This window comes from Typopeltis vanoorti, chromosome 25, assembly GCF_054136105.1.
Source record: "Typopeltis vanoorti isolate ZY-2024b chromosome 25, IOZ_Tvanoo_1.0, whole genome shotgun sequence".
NCBI classification, from domain to species: Eukaryota; Metazoa; Arthropoda; class Arachnida; order Uropygi; family Thelyphonidae; genus Typopeltis; species Typopeltis vanoorti.
In genome coordinates this window covers 53864831-53880640 of record NC_143573.1, presented here as the reverse complement: position 1 = coordinate 53880640, position 15810 = coordinate 53864831, and the positions used below count along the sequence as shown (strand labels likewise).

At 36.8% G+C, this 15810-nt stretch overlaps 1 protein-coding gene across 3 annotated transcripts in view; it reads right to left on the bottom strand.

The window, feature by feature from the left end:
* LOC150092751 (short transient receptor potential channel 4-like) overlaps positions 1-15810 on the bottom strand; it is a 443103-nt gene that overhangs the window by 212165 nt on the left and 215128 nt on the right. The window contains exon 7 of one of the 3 annotated variants that reach the window (XM_090414697.1): positions 4261-4437. The exons of the other annotated variants lie outside the window; for them this stretch is intronic. Coding sequence (XP_090270823.1) covers positions 4261-4437 — 177 coding nt within the window. The remainder of the gene's footprint in view (positions 1-4260; positions 4438-15810) is intronic. 3 annotated transcript variants of the gene reach the window in all.

The following is a 15810-nucleotide window of genomic DNA, read 5'->3' as shown; positions in this document are numbered from 1 at the left end:
TTACAAACTTGTTTTTTATAATCCCTTTGAGTTTATATAACAATCAAAAGTGTAAGATACTGTCAAATGCCTTGTCAAAACCTTAAAGTATTGTGGTATCTCCATTTCTTGTAACCTGCAGTCACTATTTTATAAAACATGAGCAAAGTGCTAAACCTTTATCTTTAACAAAGGTATGCTTTAATTTTAACTAAAGCTAAAGTTGAAATTAAAGCTAAAGTTAAATCTAAAAGTAAGCTTATTAACACAAAGATATGCTGTCCTAGTGCTACAACCACACCTATAATTAGCTTTTCAAGCAACCTTAATGACTACCCTAGATAATGATTAAACCATAACTAGTTATCATTAGTTATTAACATGGTTAATTTTTTTTATTTTTTATTAACATTAGGTAGGAGATGAATTTCAATGCCTGGTGTGAGACCACCGTTCTGCTTTATGTTTGTCTCTAGAACAGTTCTACAATGTTTGGTCTCTAGAACAGTGTTTCCAGATTATGTGAAAAATAAATTAAAAATACAACATATATATATATATATATATATATAAAGTTGAGCAGCTCTCAGATGTTAACTGTAGACTAAAATATACAAGCATTATTCAACAAAAATGAAAGAGTTTGAGAAGAGGAATCAAACCTTGGAGATTCAGTGGCAAGCTCTGAAGAAAGCACTGATTGATTCTACTAGAGAGGAATGTGGTGAGGTTGTCTGCAAAGACAGAAAAATCAGAACTCCCTGGTGTACACAGGAAGTTAAAGAAGCAGTGAAGGAAAAGAAGAAAGTATATCAAAAATTACTGGCAAATAAGTCAGGTCAGCTTGTGCTCTTAGAGAATACAGAGACAAATGTAAGAAAGCTAAACACCATGTAAAACTAACTAAACAAAAGTCATGGGAAAACTTTGGTAAAAACATAGAAAATAAATATCAAGAACGTGGCAAGATATTCTGGAGGTTGTTGAAGAAGCTCAGAAATGGAGGAAAGAGTGCTGTAAAAGAAATTAGAGATGATAAAGGTGATATGAAAACTGGAGATAAAAAAAATCCTTGAAGTATGGGGTAATTACTTCGAAAAATTGCTAAATGAAACTAGCAGTGATGACAGCACAGTGATAAAAAACACTGACCAGGCATGCAATCAGGAATACATATCCATGCTTGAAGTGGAAAAAGCCATCAAAAGTCTGAAATGTGGAAAGGCAGCTAGAGTAGATGATATTAGACCAGAAATGCTCAAGTATGGAGGTATAAAAGTTTTACAGTGGTTACATTGCATAGTTCAGAGGGCCTGGACAGAAGGACGAATTCCAGATGATTGGAGTATAGCTCTCATAGTAGCCATATATAAAAAGGGAAATAAAACTAAATGTGAGAATTACAGAGATGTCCCTAATGAGTATTTCTGGTAAGATTTATGCAAGTATACTTGAGAAACGGTTGAGAAGGATTGTGGAAGAGAAGCTTGGTGAGGAACAAGCTGGATTCAGGCCAAATAGAGGCTGTCAGGATCAGATATTCACTTTACGACAAATAGTTGAAAAGTCATGGGAATATAACAGAGATCTGTATTTAAGTTTTGTAGATCTGGAAAAAGCATATGGCAAAGTGCCAAGAGAGAAGCTATTCAAAACGCTACAGTTGTATAGTGTCAGTGGATCATTATATCAAGCAATACTTAATCTTTATTTGAGTTGTAAGTCAGCAGTTAGAATTGAAGGAAGTACAGGGAGATGGTTTAATGTTAAATCAGTGTCAGACGAGGATGTGCATTATCACCTCTGTTATTCATTATCTATTATGATTACATTATGAAGGAAAGTGGTATTAAACCTGATATCAAAATTGGAGATGTTAATGTCACCCCCTTGCTTTATGTGGATGATGTTATACTTCTAAATAAATCTGCTACAAGTCTGCAAGATTCTCTGACTAAATTGAATAACTGTTGTGATAGATATAGTATGAAGGTCAGCAATAACAAGACAAAGATAATGAAAATAGGCAGAAGCATTGAAAATATCAGCTGCATTGTGAATGGAGAACCTATAGAACAAGTAAAACATTTCAGCTATTTAGGTACAATTTTTAGTGAAGATGGTAAATTAAATATGTAAATAGACAACAGAATCAACAAAGCTGGTATGGTAGGAAGTCAACTGAATAAATTTATATGGAATAAGAGAGAAATTAGTCATAACATTAAATTAGCTGTATACAAGACAGTGTTCAAACCAATTTTAACTTATGGATCTGAGTCAGAAGTAAAACACTTTACCAAAGACTAGAGATCGCAGATATGAGAGTTCTGAGAAAGATTAGGGGCGTGAACAGATGGCATCAATGGCAATATCATATTAAAAACAAGGATATTAGGAAAGACCTTGACATTGTGAGCATCCAGGAACGCATTAGCATAGCTAATCTCAGGTGGTATAGTCACTTAAATAGATTGGGCAAGAAAAGATTAGCAAAACAAGTGTTCTCTGCCAGGTTGGCAGGAAAAAGATCCAGAGGAAGACCAAGATATAGATGGATTGATATGGTAAAAAGTGCCTTAGAAGATAGAAATATAAGATCTGAGAATGTTTAGTTTGACAGGTAACAGATTGATTTGGTGGAAAATTGTAGGTAGGAAGTTAGTAATGATGTAAATTTTTCATATAGTACTATCATATCCTGTACACCCCTTGAGGATAAAGTCAGGAATTTGATGATGATGATGATATATATATATATATATATATATATATATAAAATTGTTAAAAATTGGGTAAAAAAATCCTTAGTCCACCCACAGTATATAAAATATACTATATGTTTGCAAATATCCATTCATGGGCAGAAGCAACATAAAAAAAAAATAAATAAATAAAAAAATAACTAGTTGCTTCTATGTTTGTATAATGGAACTGCTGTGGTCAAATCAAGTTGAAATTTTAATCTTTCCAGTTCAGGCATCACTATCCTTTTAGCTAGTTCCACTTCAGCATCGAAATGACTAATGGGTCGACCTGGAATGTATACCTTGCTAAAACAATCACTTAACAACTCAGCCATTTCTAGAACATCCGACACTTACCTACAATCCCTGATGACTAAGGTTATTCTTCCATGATCATTCTTACTTCTATTTCCTATATCATAAAAATATTTTCTTGGCCTGTTCAGCTAACTTTTTTTTTTAAACTATCATGTTCCACCATCCTCATAGTGGCTGTCATTTACCTCCAGAGAAAGAACCAGTTCCTCATCCCTTTGTTTAACCTTCTTACACAGCTTCCAGGGATGGCCTATTGTTCTACCTCTGCTTCCCAGTGTTCTATGAAAAATCTCTTTCATATTAATGTGGTAGCAACCCTCCACTCAACACAGACTCATATGTTCCAATCATATCCCTTCTCCTCCTCCTATTCACAAGACATTGCAAATATCATTTCTTCAATGTGTTTTTATACATCACATTCCAAACATGAAAATCCAAGTGACCAAATCTATGCAGAGTATGCAATATATGACCTTATCAATGCTTTATAACCTAACTATAGCCTCTTTACTTCTACACATATATATGTTTTATAAAAATGGAACCATAGAAAGTAAAGAGGTTACTCTTTACTTCTGCATGTATAAATGCTTTATACAATGGAACCATGGCCTCCTTACTTATATAATGGAACCATATCCTCTTCACTTTTATGATTACAGTTTTAGCCATGTGACCCCTGAGTTTATATGCTCTACCACTATGCCTAAATCTGTCATCGCTTCCATCTCCTTCAAAATTTCCCCCAAAATTGTACAACTTTTGCTTAGGTTTGCATGTTCCAGAAATGAACAGCTACATTTTTAGTGAGAATTTATTAATTCATAGATTAAAATGAATATAAGCACCTCCATAACTCAGTCAGTATAGATGAAGTCCTGGGTTCGATTCCCATCAGTAATGTGAGGAACCTTTATCTGGTCTCTTTCGACCAAAGGTGAGTTACCAGTCTCATATGGGGGTAGAGTTTTTTTTTTATCCTGGAAACTTGGGTTTTTCGTTCCTTAGAACAGGCAAACTAGCTCCGTTAACACACACTGCTACAATCAAAAATACATCCCCCCCAAGTGGCAGGCTCAGCAACAGGTCAGTTGGTACTAACAAAAGTCGCATCTAATGTAACATGTGGACCCTGTAGTGGAAGAGGGATAAATGAACAGAGGAAGGATACATTAAGATGAATATATTTCAATAGAAATGAAATGTGTCTCACCTCCTTTTGACAACAATCAATGGCCAATTGTAAACGAGGGTACTCAACTTTTCTTCTAGTGCCAATGTAACCCTCTTTAGCACGCAGCAAAACTTTGACTTCTTCCTTTTCCCGACACTGATCTACCAGATCTACACAGAACTGTCTAGTTTGTGCAGCTAATTTCACATACTCAGGCTGAAAAAAAAAAAAAGATTTGAGTATGTAGATTTTTGGACCAAAAAAACGAATGTGACAAAAGATAACTAACACTGGGTGGTACTAACAAAAGTCGCATCTAATGCAACATGTGGACCCTGCATTGGATAATTGCACAAAGGAAGGATAGATGAATATACAGGGTGTTCGGGATAAATTTGACAGTTTCGTAAGGAAAAAGAAAATCTTCTTTGTATCTATTAAATTTAATGAATTGACAAAAAAACATTACAGGCAGAGTTAATTACAATACTATCAACAAGATTTACTCAAAATAACCACCATTAGCATCGATCACAGCTTCAATTCTGCTTCGGAACCTCGAACAAGCTGATGCTACAGTCTCCCTGGGAAGGGCCGCAAAAACTGTTTTAATTTTATCCATTAACTGGGCTTTTGTATTACTGGAAGTGCGATTGGTGTCTTTTTCAACTGCACCCCATACAAAATAATCCATGGGGTTAAGGTCTGGGGAGTTTGGAGGCCAAACATTTGGACTGGTGAAGTCGTAGAAATTTTCAGACAACCATTTTTGACTTTTCCCAGAGGTGTGGCAAGGGGCGGAATCCTGCTGCCATACATACGGCCTACCATTGGCTACCCTTGTTATCCAGGGCTTGACTACAGTTAGCAACTCCACGAACAAAGCCCGAATTCCAATGCCAGGGTTCTTCAACACCTGTTCCTGCAGATTTGCGAGGAATTCTGCTGTACGAACGCAATCAGATCGTCTGCTAGGGATCTTTCTTCTTGCTACATCCTCGTAGTCACCATTGCAAGTCTCTAGTTCATGCCTGATTGTTTTTACTGTATTCAGGGAGCATTGGGCAGCAGTCGTAATATCCTTATTTTGATGGCGGGCACGAATCATCATGATACAAGTTATTCTCTTCCATGATTCAGGTGGGTTCCAGCTATCCATCCTTTCTGACATCTTGTATATGAATGAAGAAGGGTCCAAACTTTTAAATGAAGAGAAGTGTGTGTTAATACATGTAACTTACGGAAAAATATAATTAATTATAAATATGTCAAATTTATCCCGAACACCCTGTATGTATATTCATCTATCCTCCCTATAAAAATGAATATATTTTAATAGAAACAAAATGTGTCTCACCTCCTTTTGACAATATTGTGATGAGTGTGGGAAAAGTTATAATAGGTTCTGATAATATAGATAGTTAAACAACTAGTTTCATCACATATGCTAGTGGCTTCTTGGTTAGGAAGAACAAAAAGAAAAAGAATACAATCAGTGGTAAACATGAAGCATTACATAACTAAAACCAAATATTTAGGAACTGTTACATAAAAGTAAAAAAAAAAAACAGAAACATGTGGAGTTGGGAAGATGGCATGGGTCAGTCATTATTCAGTTGGTATGCATTCTAGTTTGCAGAAAAGTTAAAATCTAATGTGTGGAAAGATTTAATTTAAAATTTCCAAATATTGCATAAAATCATTCCCTGGTTTCTATTGAGTGTGCCTTGTGAGTAGCTAACCACTGTAGACTCTTTGATACTGTGGGCACTGAATTTGTCTTCTGTGTAAAGCATGGAGCTCTTGTCTCATTGATTATTGTGGTGAGTGTGGGAAAAGTGGAAAGCTGGGCCTGAGCCATGTTCTCAAGGTATGTGCTTATCCATGATGATTCTTTATATCTTCACTTGAACTATATTCTCTCTAACTGCATAGATGCTGATCTATGGTCTTGTTTAGATAATATGATCAGTACTACTTACAATAACATTTTTCTAGCCTCAAAAAACAGACAAATCAAAAAATTTAATGCTATGTATAAGAAAATTTCGTCCTGAGAGTCATCCTGCCTGATGAAAAAATGCTATCTAACATGTCTAATCATTACTTGACATCAGCTGAAGCTAGCATTTTAAAGAAAGGGTTCAACTTTGCTGTCATGACAGAACACATTCCTAAAATATATATTATTTGCAGTGTAGAAAAGGCCATTTACTTTCTACCTCAACCTGTTCCAAATGACATGAGACTGAAGACTGTGATTCTTCTCTCTTCCTCTCATCCCCCTAAAAAGACCATCAGTTTCCCTCAAAAAAGAGATTTTTCAAATTTAAAGAAGAACAAAGATATTATAATGCTTAAGCCTGATAAAGGCAATTTAACAGCCAGCAAAGGTTGGTCGATTGGTAGAGCCTCTGCTACTAATGGCTCACGTAAAAAGTTAAGTTAGCAAAAAGTTTACTCTACAAAACGTTGAGCGCGGTTAGTAGTTGGAAGGGGAGAGTAATTTAATAAAAAGGTGGCACCAATTTTGGCAACTCCTATAAGTAAAGATGACCTCACTATTGCTTCTGCCTGGTATCTCCACTTGGGCCTGGCTCCCACTGAAGAGACCTCAATAAAGGTCGAAACTAGTCTGGGTTGTGGCCCTTCCCTTGATGCATAACATTATACATATCTGCAAGGAGATGTGTTTTGCATTATGGGAGATACTGAGATAGGAGTGATGTTAGCTTGGTCCACCTTTGCTACGAGTTTCCCGGTGTTGTACTACCTTACCCCAGTCCTGAAGATATTTTCAGGTGCAAACTTTGTTTGCTCACACTTGGATAAAGGATTAAACTAAATTTATTATAGTCTAACCAAGTGAAAAATAAACTTTCAAAAAAATATTCTCTTCTTCAACTATTGGTGAGCAATGGATATTCTAAGAAAATGGTACAGAGAACACTATTCTCTAATTCTGCTCCACAACAAATTCCTGACATTTGCTACAGAGGCTCGGTTTCCATCCCTTATACTGGTAGACTTTCTCTCAGAATCACCAATTTCCTGAAATCTCATGACATAAGAGTGGCTTTCAAGTTCATTATGACTATACTAGCTCTGTTACATTCTCCTAAGGACCACAATCCATTCAACAAACATTCTGGAGTTTACAATATTCCATGTTTTTGTGGCCTTGCTTACATAGCGCAAGCTTCTAGACGTTTGGAAATTAGACAAAAAGAGCATATTGAGGACATTAATAAAAACAGAGAAGACAGCTCAGGCCTACCTTTCCACTTTTCCCACACTCACCACAATCCGTGTGTAGAGACTTAAGTGCTGTGAGGACATCATGTTGGAGGCTTAATGGATTTTTTACAACACTCAGAAAGGATTGAAACAGAATTTTATACTTCCTATATTTCGTCTCAGTCACTGAGACATCTTCAGGGATTACAAAAAAAACTAATGTAACATAAACACAAATAACAAACAATACTAAGCATAACCATGTGGGTGACAAAAAGAGCATATTGGAGTAAAAAGAGCTGCTGCTGATTCTAAGAATAGTCTCTCTTTTCTGAATTTGCTGTTGTGGAGCATGGTGGCTTTTTTTCATGCGATCCTATGGGTTGGATCCAAGACATGGTCAGCATGGCCTGACTGACCATAGTCGTGGTTGCAGATGTATGACTTGTGTTCCTTCAGATGGATGGTTGCTGATCTGCCTGTTTATCCAAAGTACACCAGCTTACAGGAACAGGGTACTTTATAAATTCCAGGCACTGAGAGAGGACGGAGCTGATCTTTTGTAGAATGGATAAGGGTAGCAAGTTTGCGGTAGGCTTAAATGCTGTGTGTAGGTTGTACTTGTTTAAAATCTTGGCTGTTTTTTCGGATGTGCCACAGATGTAGGGTATGGTGACGGCATTTCTAAACTCTTTCTGACGTGAAGACCGGGGAATGGGGGAGGAACTGATTATTTTTTTGATACTGTGATCGCTGTAGCCATTGGAGAGGAAAGTGTTCTGTATGTGGTCAAGATCAGTTGTAAGGTTGGTTCCACTGGAACAAAGATTGTGGGCTTTCGGTAAGAGTTTTATTAATGCCATATTGTTGAGAGGGGTGGTAGTGGGAGAGTTTGTGAATGTATCTGCCTGTGTGCATGGATTTTCTATATACAGTGAAGGAAAGTGTACCGTTTGGAAGGCGTGTAACTAAGGTGTCTAGGAAGGGTATCCATCGTAAACTGGATTCTTGGATGTAGGCTGTTGAGATGAATGAGGAAAGAGTCTAATGTGTCTGGGCCATGAGGCCAAATAGAGAACACATCATCAACATATCTTAGCCAGATAGAAGGTTTGAGAGAGGCTGAGTCTATGTCTCGTTTTTCAAAATCTTCCATGTAAAAATTGGCAAGAAGGGGTGAAAGGGAGGAACCCATGACAGTTCCCTCTATCTGTTTGTATCTGCTTATCTACTCAGCCCCTCCCAAACCTTCTATCTGGCTAAGATATGTTGATGATGTGTTCTCTATTTGGCCTCATGACCCAGACACATTAGACTCATTCCTCAGTCACCTCAACAGCCTACATCCAAGATTCCAGTTTGGCTTCAAACTCAGCCATAAATTTTAGGTTTTGGTGTTGAGTATTTAGATGTTCAAGGAAGTTCAGGAGAGATTCATGGCCATGGTTCCAAATCAGGAAAATGTCATCAATATATCTTTTCAGAATAGATCTAGGAGATAAAATGAAATTTAGGCCTTTACTGTGGATACTTTTCTCTGCATTAGAAAGATCATAAGTTGACTTGTTAATCACAACTTTATCAGGAGAGGTGTGGTTTCAAAGAAGTCAAATTACTTTGTGTTTTTTTAACGGCTTCGAATTTTTTAATAAGTTTCAGAGAAAGTTGTAAAGGTTTTACAACCTTTCAGACTGTCATTGTGCTGTGGTCAAATACTGGCATTCACGAGATGCTATATGCTTGCATATGCCCAACAATGAAGCCAACAAGGAAACAATTTTGAATGCGCAGACTTATGTAGGCTGATGTAAGCTGAAACTAGTTGTGTTGTACTAATAAACTTTGTTTTCATTTCTCTCAGTTCTAGTCATTCAATCTTTTTATAAAAATGTACAACAATCGAGTAAATCAATCCTCATACATATATATATATACAATAAGCAGTAAGCATGAATCATTACATAACTTAAACCAAACATTTAGGAATCATGACACAAAAGTAAAAAAAAAAACAGAAGCATGCATAGCATGGAAGATGGCACAGGTCAATCATTGTTCAGTAGGTGTGTGATAGTTGCAGAAAAGTTCAAGTCTGACATGTGGAAAGATTCCCTGGTTTCTGTTGAGTGTGCTTTTTGAGTGGCTAACCATCATAGACTCTTTGATGTCTTGGGCACTGAAGTTGTCCTCTATGTAAGGCATGGAGCTCATGTCCCATTCAATACTGTGGTGAGTCTTAATGGAATTTTTGCAACACTCAGAAAGGATTAAAACAGAATTTTATACTTCATATATTTCGTCTCAGTCACTGAGACATCTTCAGCGATTACAAAAAAACTAATGTAACATAAACACAAATAGCAAACAATACTAAGCCCAACCACGTGGGTGACACTAAAGTCCTAACTAGGTGGAGCGCCCTCTAAGGAAAGTTGTAGGTGGCCTGGAATGTAAGGTGGGACCTCTGGTGATAAGTGTTTCCTAAATCTTAGGAAGCTTAATGCAACCGTATTTATTAAGATTTGGTTGATTTCTGAGAGCTACTGCTGATTGTAAGAATAGTCTCTCTTTTTTGAATTTGCTGTGGTGGAGCATGGAGCAATTTGAAGCTCCCCCCCCAAAAAAATTGCCTTCTTGCTATGGTGGGTTAAATAGTAGATTACTATATATATATTGTCTTGCACTGGATTAATTATTATTATAATTATTATTCCTAAAGGATATATGTGTAACTGCAAGCCAGGTTATATAGAAAACTCAGCTTTGAGCAATAACACAGGATAAACAATTAGATGAGAAGAAGATCAATGCTGCTAAGTCAATAAATATTTAGCACTAGCCATTGAATGCATTCCAAAAAAGATCCAGTGGTTAAATAAATATATTATTATTATTATGATGATGATGATTCAGGCCTCCATAGAATCAAAAGACTCGTTGTGAGAGGTCCTTCCTAGAAAACACAAAGTCTATCATACCACTCCTTGAATTCATTGATCGTTCATGCGCTCACCACTCTATCAGGCAATGGATTCCATGGTTCACCCACCCTCCATGCAAAGAAACCACTCCTCAACCTCTTGCTCACAGCTTCCTTTCATAACTTCCAAGGATGGTCCCTTGTCATCGCTCCTTTCCCCTGTTCATCCAAAATGAAAGAACTCCCCAGTGTCAGCCCTGTAACTACCTCTCAATAGTTTAAAAGTCTCAATCATATCACTTCTCCTTCTTCTATCTACCAAACTCTGAACTCCACATTCCCTCAGCCAATCCTCAAAACCAACATTGTATAGTCCTGCAACCATCTTTGTTATCCACTTCTGTACACTTTCCACAGTTAATTATCCCTTTCAAATCCTGGGGACCAAATTGGAGAACAATAACCCAAGTGTGGGCTGATTAGGGCTTTATACAATGGAATGACAACTCTTTTATCTCTGCAGGTGCAGGTCAGCATCTTTTCAGTATTGCAGCAATCCTCTGGGTTACCTTCACCACCTTTGCAATATGTTCTCTGAATTTCAGGTTTCTATAAATCATCATCCCCATATCTCTTGTCTCCCCTACTTCCTCCAGTACAGCTCCACCAACAGAGTATGCTGCCTCCCATCGATATATCTCAAACTTCAAGACTTTACGTTAGGGTGACCAGATTTTCAAAACAAAAAAAAAGACATTTTGAATTTTTCAGCAATTAAAAAGAGGGGATAAAAACGGGACACTTCTGGTATGCTATACATAAAAATTAAATAACATATAATTATAATTACTATAATGCACACTTGTGTGCATTATAGTTATGGAGTATCAGCATTATCATTATTATTATATTTATATGAAGACATTATTTCTTCCAAAAGTGTTGGTTCTTTCAAGATGCACTCATAAAGTCAATACATGAAATGTCAAAGTGTGCTGCCATACTATGAGTTGTCCTAGCCGAACCTTATAGGAAGCTTGAACACTTAAAGTGCCTGTACATTCACTGGTCTGACAGCTGTTTCAAACTCACTGGTTTTCGTCAGAGACAATGTTTAAGTAAAGGTCTCTCTAAAAATTAGGTGATCCCGCGAACCACTCCCTATGAGTGACTGAAAAGATCGTCCAACTCAGCATTGGTTCCACTCACTGACAGGCCCACCCCACCACTGAGTAGAATTGTTCATATTCCAGGGAAAAGCATCCACCGACAAGTCCCCTCAGGGGCCAAGCCAGAAAACACTCCCCCTAGAGACTCAAAATGCACTCTCAAGGCAAACCCCCCGAAATCTAATTCACCTCACCAGGAACCAGATTTGGAAGAAATCTATGAAAGCAAAAACTCTCAGTACTAAGAAACTCAAAGCATCAGAGAGGTGTATTTTCCGTAAGTGAACTCTTGGTTGGTGCGTAAAGTATTTACTAAAATAACGAGCCAAAAGGCTTCACTTCGGCGATGCAAAATTATATAAATTAAATGGATATTAAATCCAACATCATTTCAAAGCTTTTGAAATGATGTTTTGAGTGTTCGTGCTTCCTATGAGGTTCGGCTAGGGCAATTTGTAGTATGGCAGCAAGTGTATTCATGCAAGCTCTCTGGTGAATTTTCACACAAAACTTTTATAGTTTCTGTATTCAGCTTTGAAATGATGTTGGATTTAATATCGACTTAATTTATACATATTTGGCTTGTTTCAATTCAATTGCTATTTCTCGCATTGCGTAAGGTGCCAGGATATTCACTAAAATTGATTGCCACTTTGCTCATCCACATGTAAATTTCTATTGAAATAAATTTCTCCCTATTGCAGAGGTGCAGTCCATTGACTTCAAAGAAAAGTTGTGTTCGCTGCATGAAATACAAATGAACCTACTTAAGCTACAAGACATTTACTTTCATCAGTTAATTTCCCTTTTGAATTTTTTGTGAAAAATGATGTAACGTCTTGACTTGAACAGCGAGCAGTGGCTGCCAATTTATGTTTTTGCTTCGTCAAATGCTGTTTAATATCAGAACGGCCTCCATGTTCAATTGAAAAATCTGAACAACACACAGTACATTGCAACTTGTTTGTTGTTTTGTCATCTTTCAAGAAGAGATATTCTTCTTTTAAATCCCGAGTGAAATGCCACTTCCTTTTCGGCATGATAAAATCTAGATGAAACATCACCACTCACAACATATACTCACTTTAACTTTCACAATTACTAACAGATCGGCATAAGAAGCACAAAACAATGGTATGGTAGACAAAGTAACCTTGTTACTGCCCGGTGCAAAACTGCTGCCATTGGTGGCAGTATTTTCGTCCTATCATAACGGTTGATAATTGTCATAGCATACATGTTTTCGATCTCTATCTATCACATTTCACCAGCAGAGACATTATTCTTTCCGTATTCGAACATTCAAGATGCCATGAATTCAAAAAAGGGACAAAATGGGACTAAAGTTAATAAAAAGGGACAAACAATTAGCGCCCCATTAAGGTTTTGTCAGGACAATGGAACTAGAGTCTAAAAAAGGGGACAATCCCTTTAAAAAAGAGACACCTGGTCACCCTACTTTATTTTGCTGCATTAAACAGATAGCCCCATTCATTTTCCCATTTGTCCAGTTTATTCAAATCCTCTTGCAGGGCTGCCACATCTGCACTATTACTAATAACACTTCGTAGCTTCACATCATCTGCAAACAACTGAATATCTTACTGCAATCCATTGACAATGCCATTGATATAAAGGTTAAACAATAAAGGTCCCAGCACTGAGCCCTGTGGACTCCACTTGTAACCTTCTGCCTCCTTGATATTGCCCCACCATACACAACTCTCTGATACTTATCAGACAGCCAATCCTGAATCCAGTTGACTACCTGACATCTAAACCCATGTGGTACAACTTAAATATCAGCTTATCGTGTGGCACCCTGTCAAATGTCTCTGCAAAATCCAAAAAAATGGCAGTATATGCCTTTCCCTCATCAAATGCTCTTGTCACTTTATTATAAAAGGCAATCATATTACTAAAATCAAGAGCAACCCTTAACAAATCAATGTTGACTCTCTCTCAGATAACATTACCCTCACTTGCCCAATGCAGTATATGGTCCCTCACTAATTTCTCCAAGATCTTAACAACTACTGATGAAACACAAACTGGTTTATAATTTGACATTTCCAGTCTGCTACTGCTCTTATGCAATGGCACTAGCTTCCTTCCTTCCATTCCTTGGGTACCTTTCCCATAGCATGATGCAATTGAAAAGCCAGGTCATTGAAAACCTGTTAGTTCTTTACCACATTCTCTCAAACTCCGTGGTGAAATTACGTCCAGTCCCGCAGCTTTATTGATATCCAGAGTACTCAGATTTGAAACAAACTCTCTTCTTGCATCTATAAACCTCTAACCTGTCCTATCCCTCTAGTATTAAAATCTACTTCTCCAGGATGAAATACTCCGATAAAGTGCAGATTGAACAACTCCAATAAAATGGTGAATAGTGAGATTAAGCATCTTAATTAGTAATACACAAACCTCTGTGGAGTAAGCAAATTCTTCATGGGGGAATCTATCATATTGAAGCTTAAGGCCATTCATGCTCCCAACATTTATAAACGTATTCCCCTTATCCTTCACTCTCAAAAAAAAATTTACTTCTCATACACCTCTTTACCATACTGTTATACAACTTCCAGGGATGGAAGTTGTGTAACAGTATGGTAAAGAGGTATAGATTATAGTATAGATTATAGTAAATATAGATTAATATAATATAGATTATAGTAAATATAGATTAATATAATATAGATTATAGTAAATATAGATTAATATAATATAGATTATAGTAAATATAGATTAATATAATATAGATTATAGTAAATAGAGATTAATATAAAGGATAATATCCTTTATATTAATCTGAAAAAAAAAACCTATGTTAAATATCTTCTTCATACAGGCTCATTTCCACTTATGTTCTGAAACTCTGCAATCTACATAACTTTGATTTCTCCGCATAACATTCCAGATTCCTGATGCCTTGGCCATTCAACTCTGGACACTCTGTCCGGTGGTTTCACATCATAGTGAAAATTAAGTGAGCATGATAGTCCATGTGTGATCAATGACCAATGCATTACAAGTGAAACAACCACTTTCTTTGTCAATATACTTCTTATTATAGCAACAATGCGGTGTGTAGTCCTTTGGCTTCTGCACTTCTGTCCACTATCACTGGTAGATAGTGGTAGTCAGTGTCTTGCCCAGGTATGACAGTGATAAGATGAGGCAGAGAGCAAGGATTATGAATGATATGTTAGTGGAAATGTGTGAATAGAAATGAGCGCAGTTTGTAAATGTGTAGAATGAGTTTGAAGGACAAATTATTATTATTATTATTATTATTATTATTATTATTATTATTATTACCACAAGACCTCATAGAGTCAAAGACTCATCTGGGCGGTCCTTTTATCACACACAGCTCATCATACCGTGCCATGAACACATTTAAACTCCTTGCAGACACCACACTCTCAGGCAAGGCATTCCAATCATTTACAACTCTGCATGAAAAAACCTGCCTCTCACTCCCCTACTCACACTCTCTTTATACAGTTTCCAGGGATGACCTCTGGTTCTTCTCCGATCTCCCACTATTTTCTGTAGAACTTCTCCAGCATTGATCCTATAACAACCCCTTACCAAGGATTGTTATAGGATCTTACTATCATATCTCCCCTCTTCCTCCTGTCCACCAGACTCTGCAAATTATATCTTCTCAATCTTTCCTCGTACTCGACACTCCAGGTTGAACTCCAAATGAACTGTATAAGAGGGATGAACTGCATCTGAATGGTTTTGGTGTGAGTCATCTGGAGAGAATGCTGCTAGTATGCTGGAAGGGAGAGTAATGAGTGTAGAGAATGAATCTGAGCAATTAAGAAGTAATGTGAAAGAGAATAAAATTAATAAAGGAGAGATTAAAGTTGTGCTTATGAATGAAGAAGTGAGTAGCATTAGTGTAGAGAATGAGAGAACAAGTGTGCAAGAAAAACAGGGAAATGAAAAGAGGTGAACAGGAGAACATAGCGTGAGAGAGGTTGATACTCAAAGAGGATGTGAATGAGTGTGCAGACAATCAGGGAAAGGGATGGTCTAGGATGTAGAGAAAACAGATTGATTTGAAGCAAGTTCTAGGATGAATAAAGAGAAAAAGAAAAAAAAACGAAATTGCTAAAAGAAGGTGGAGAAGTAACATCTAATAAGTGGTATCAATGAAACTTGTTACAGATTGGGGAATGAGCTGTTGTGTTTGTATACAATGCTAGAAGAATCAGAAACAAGAAAAATGAAATGAGTGACTTG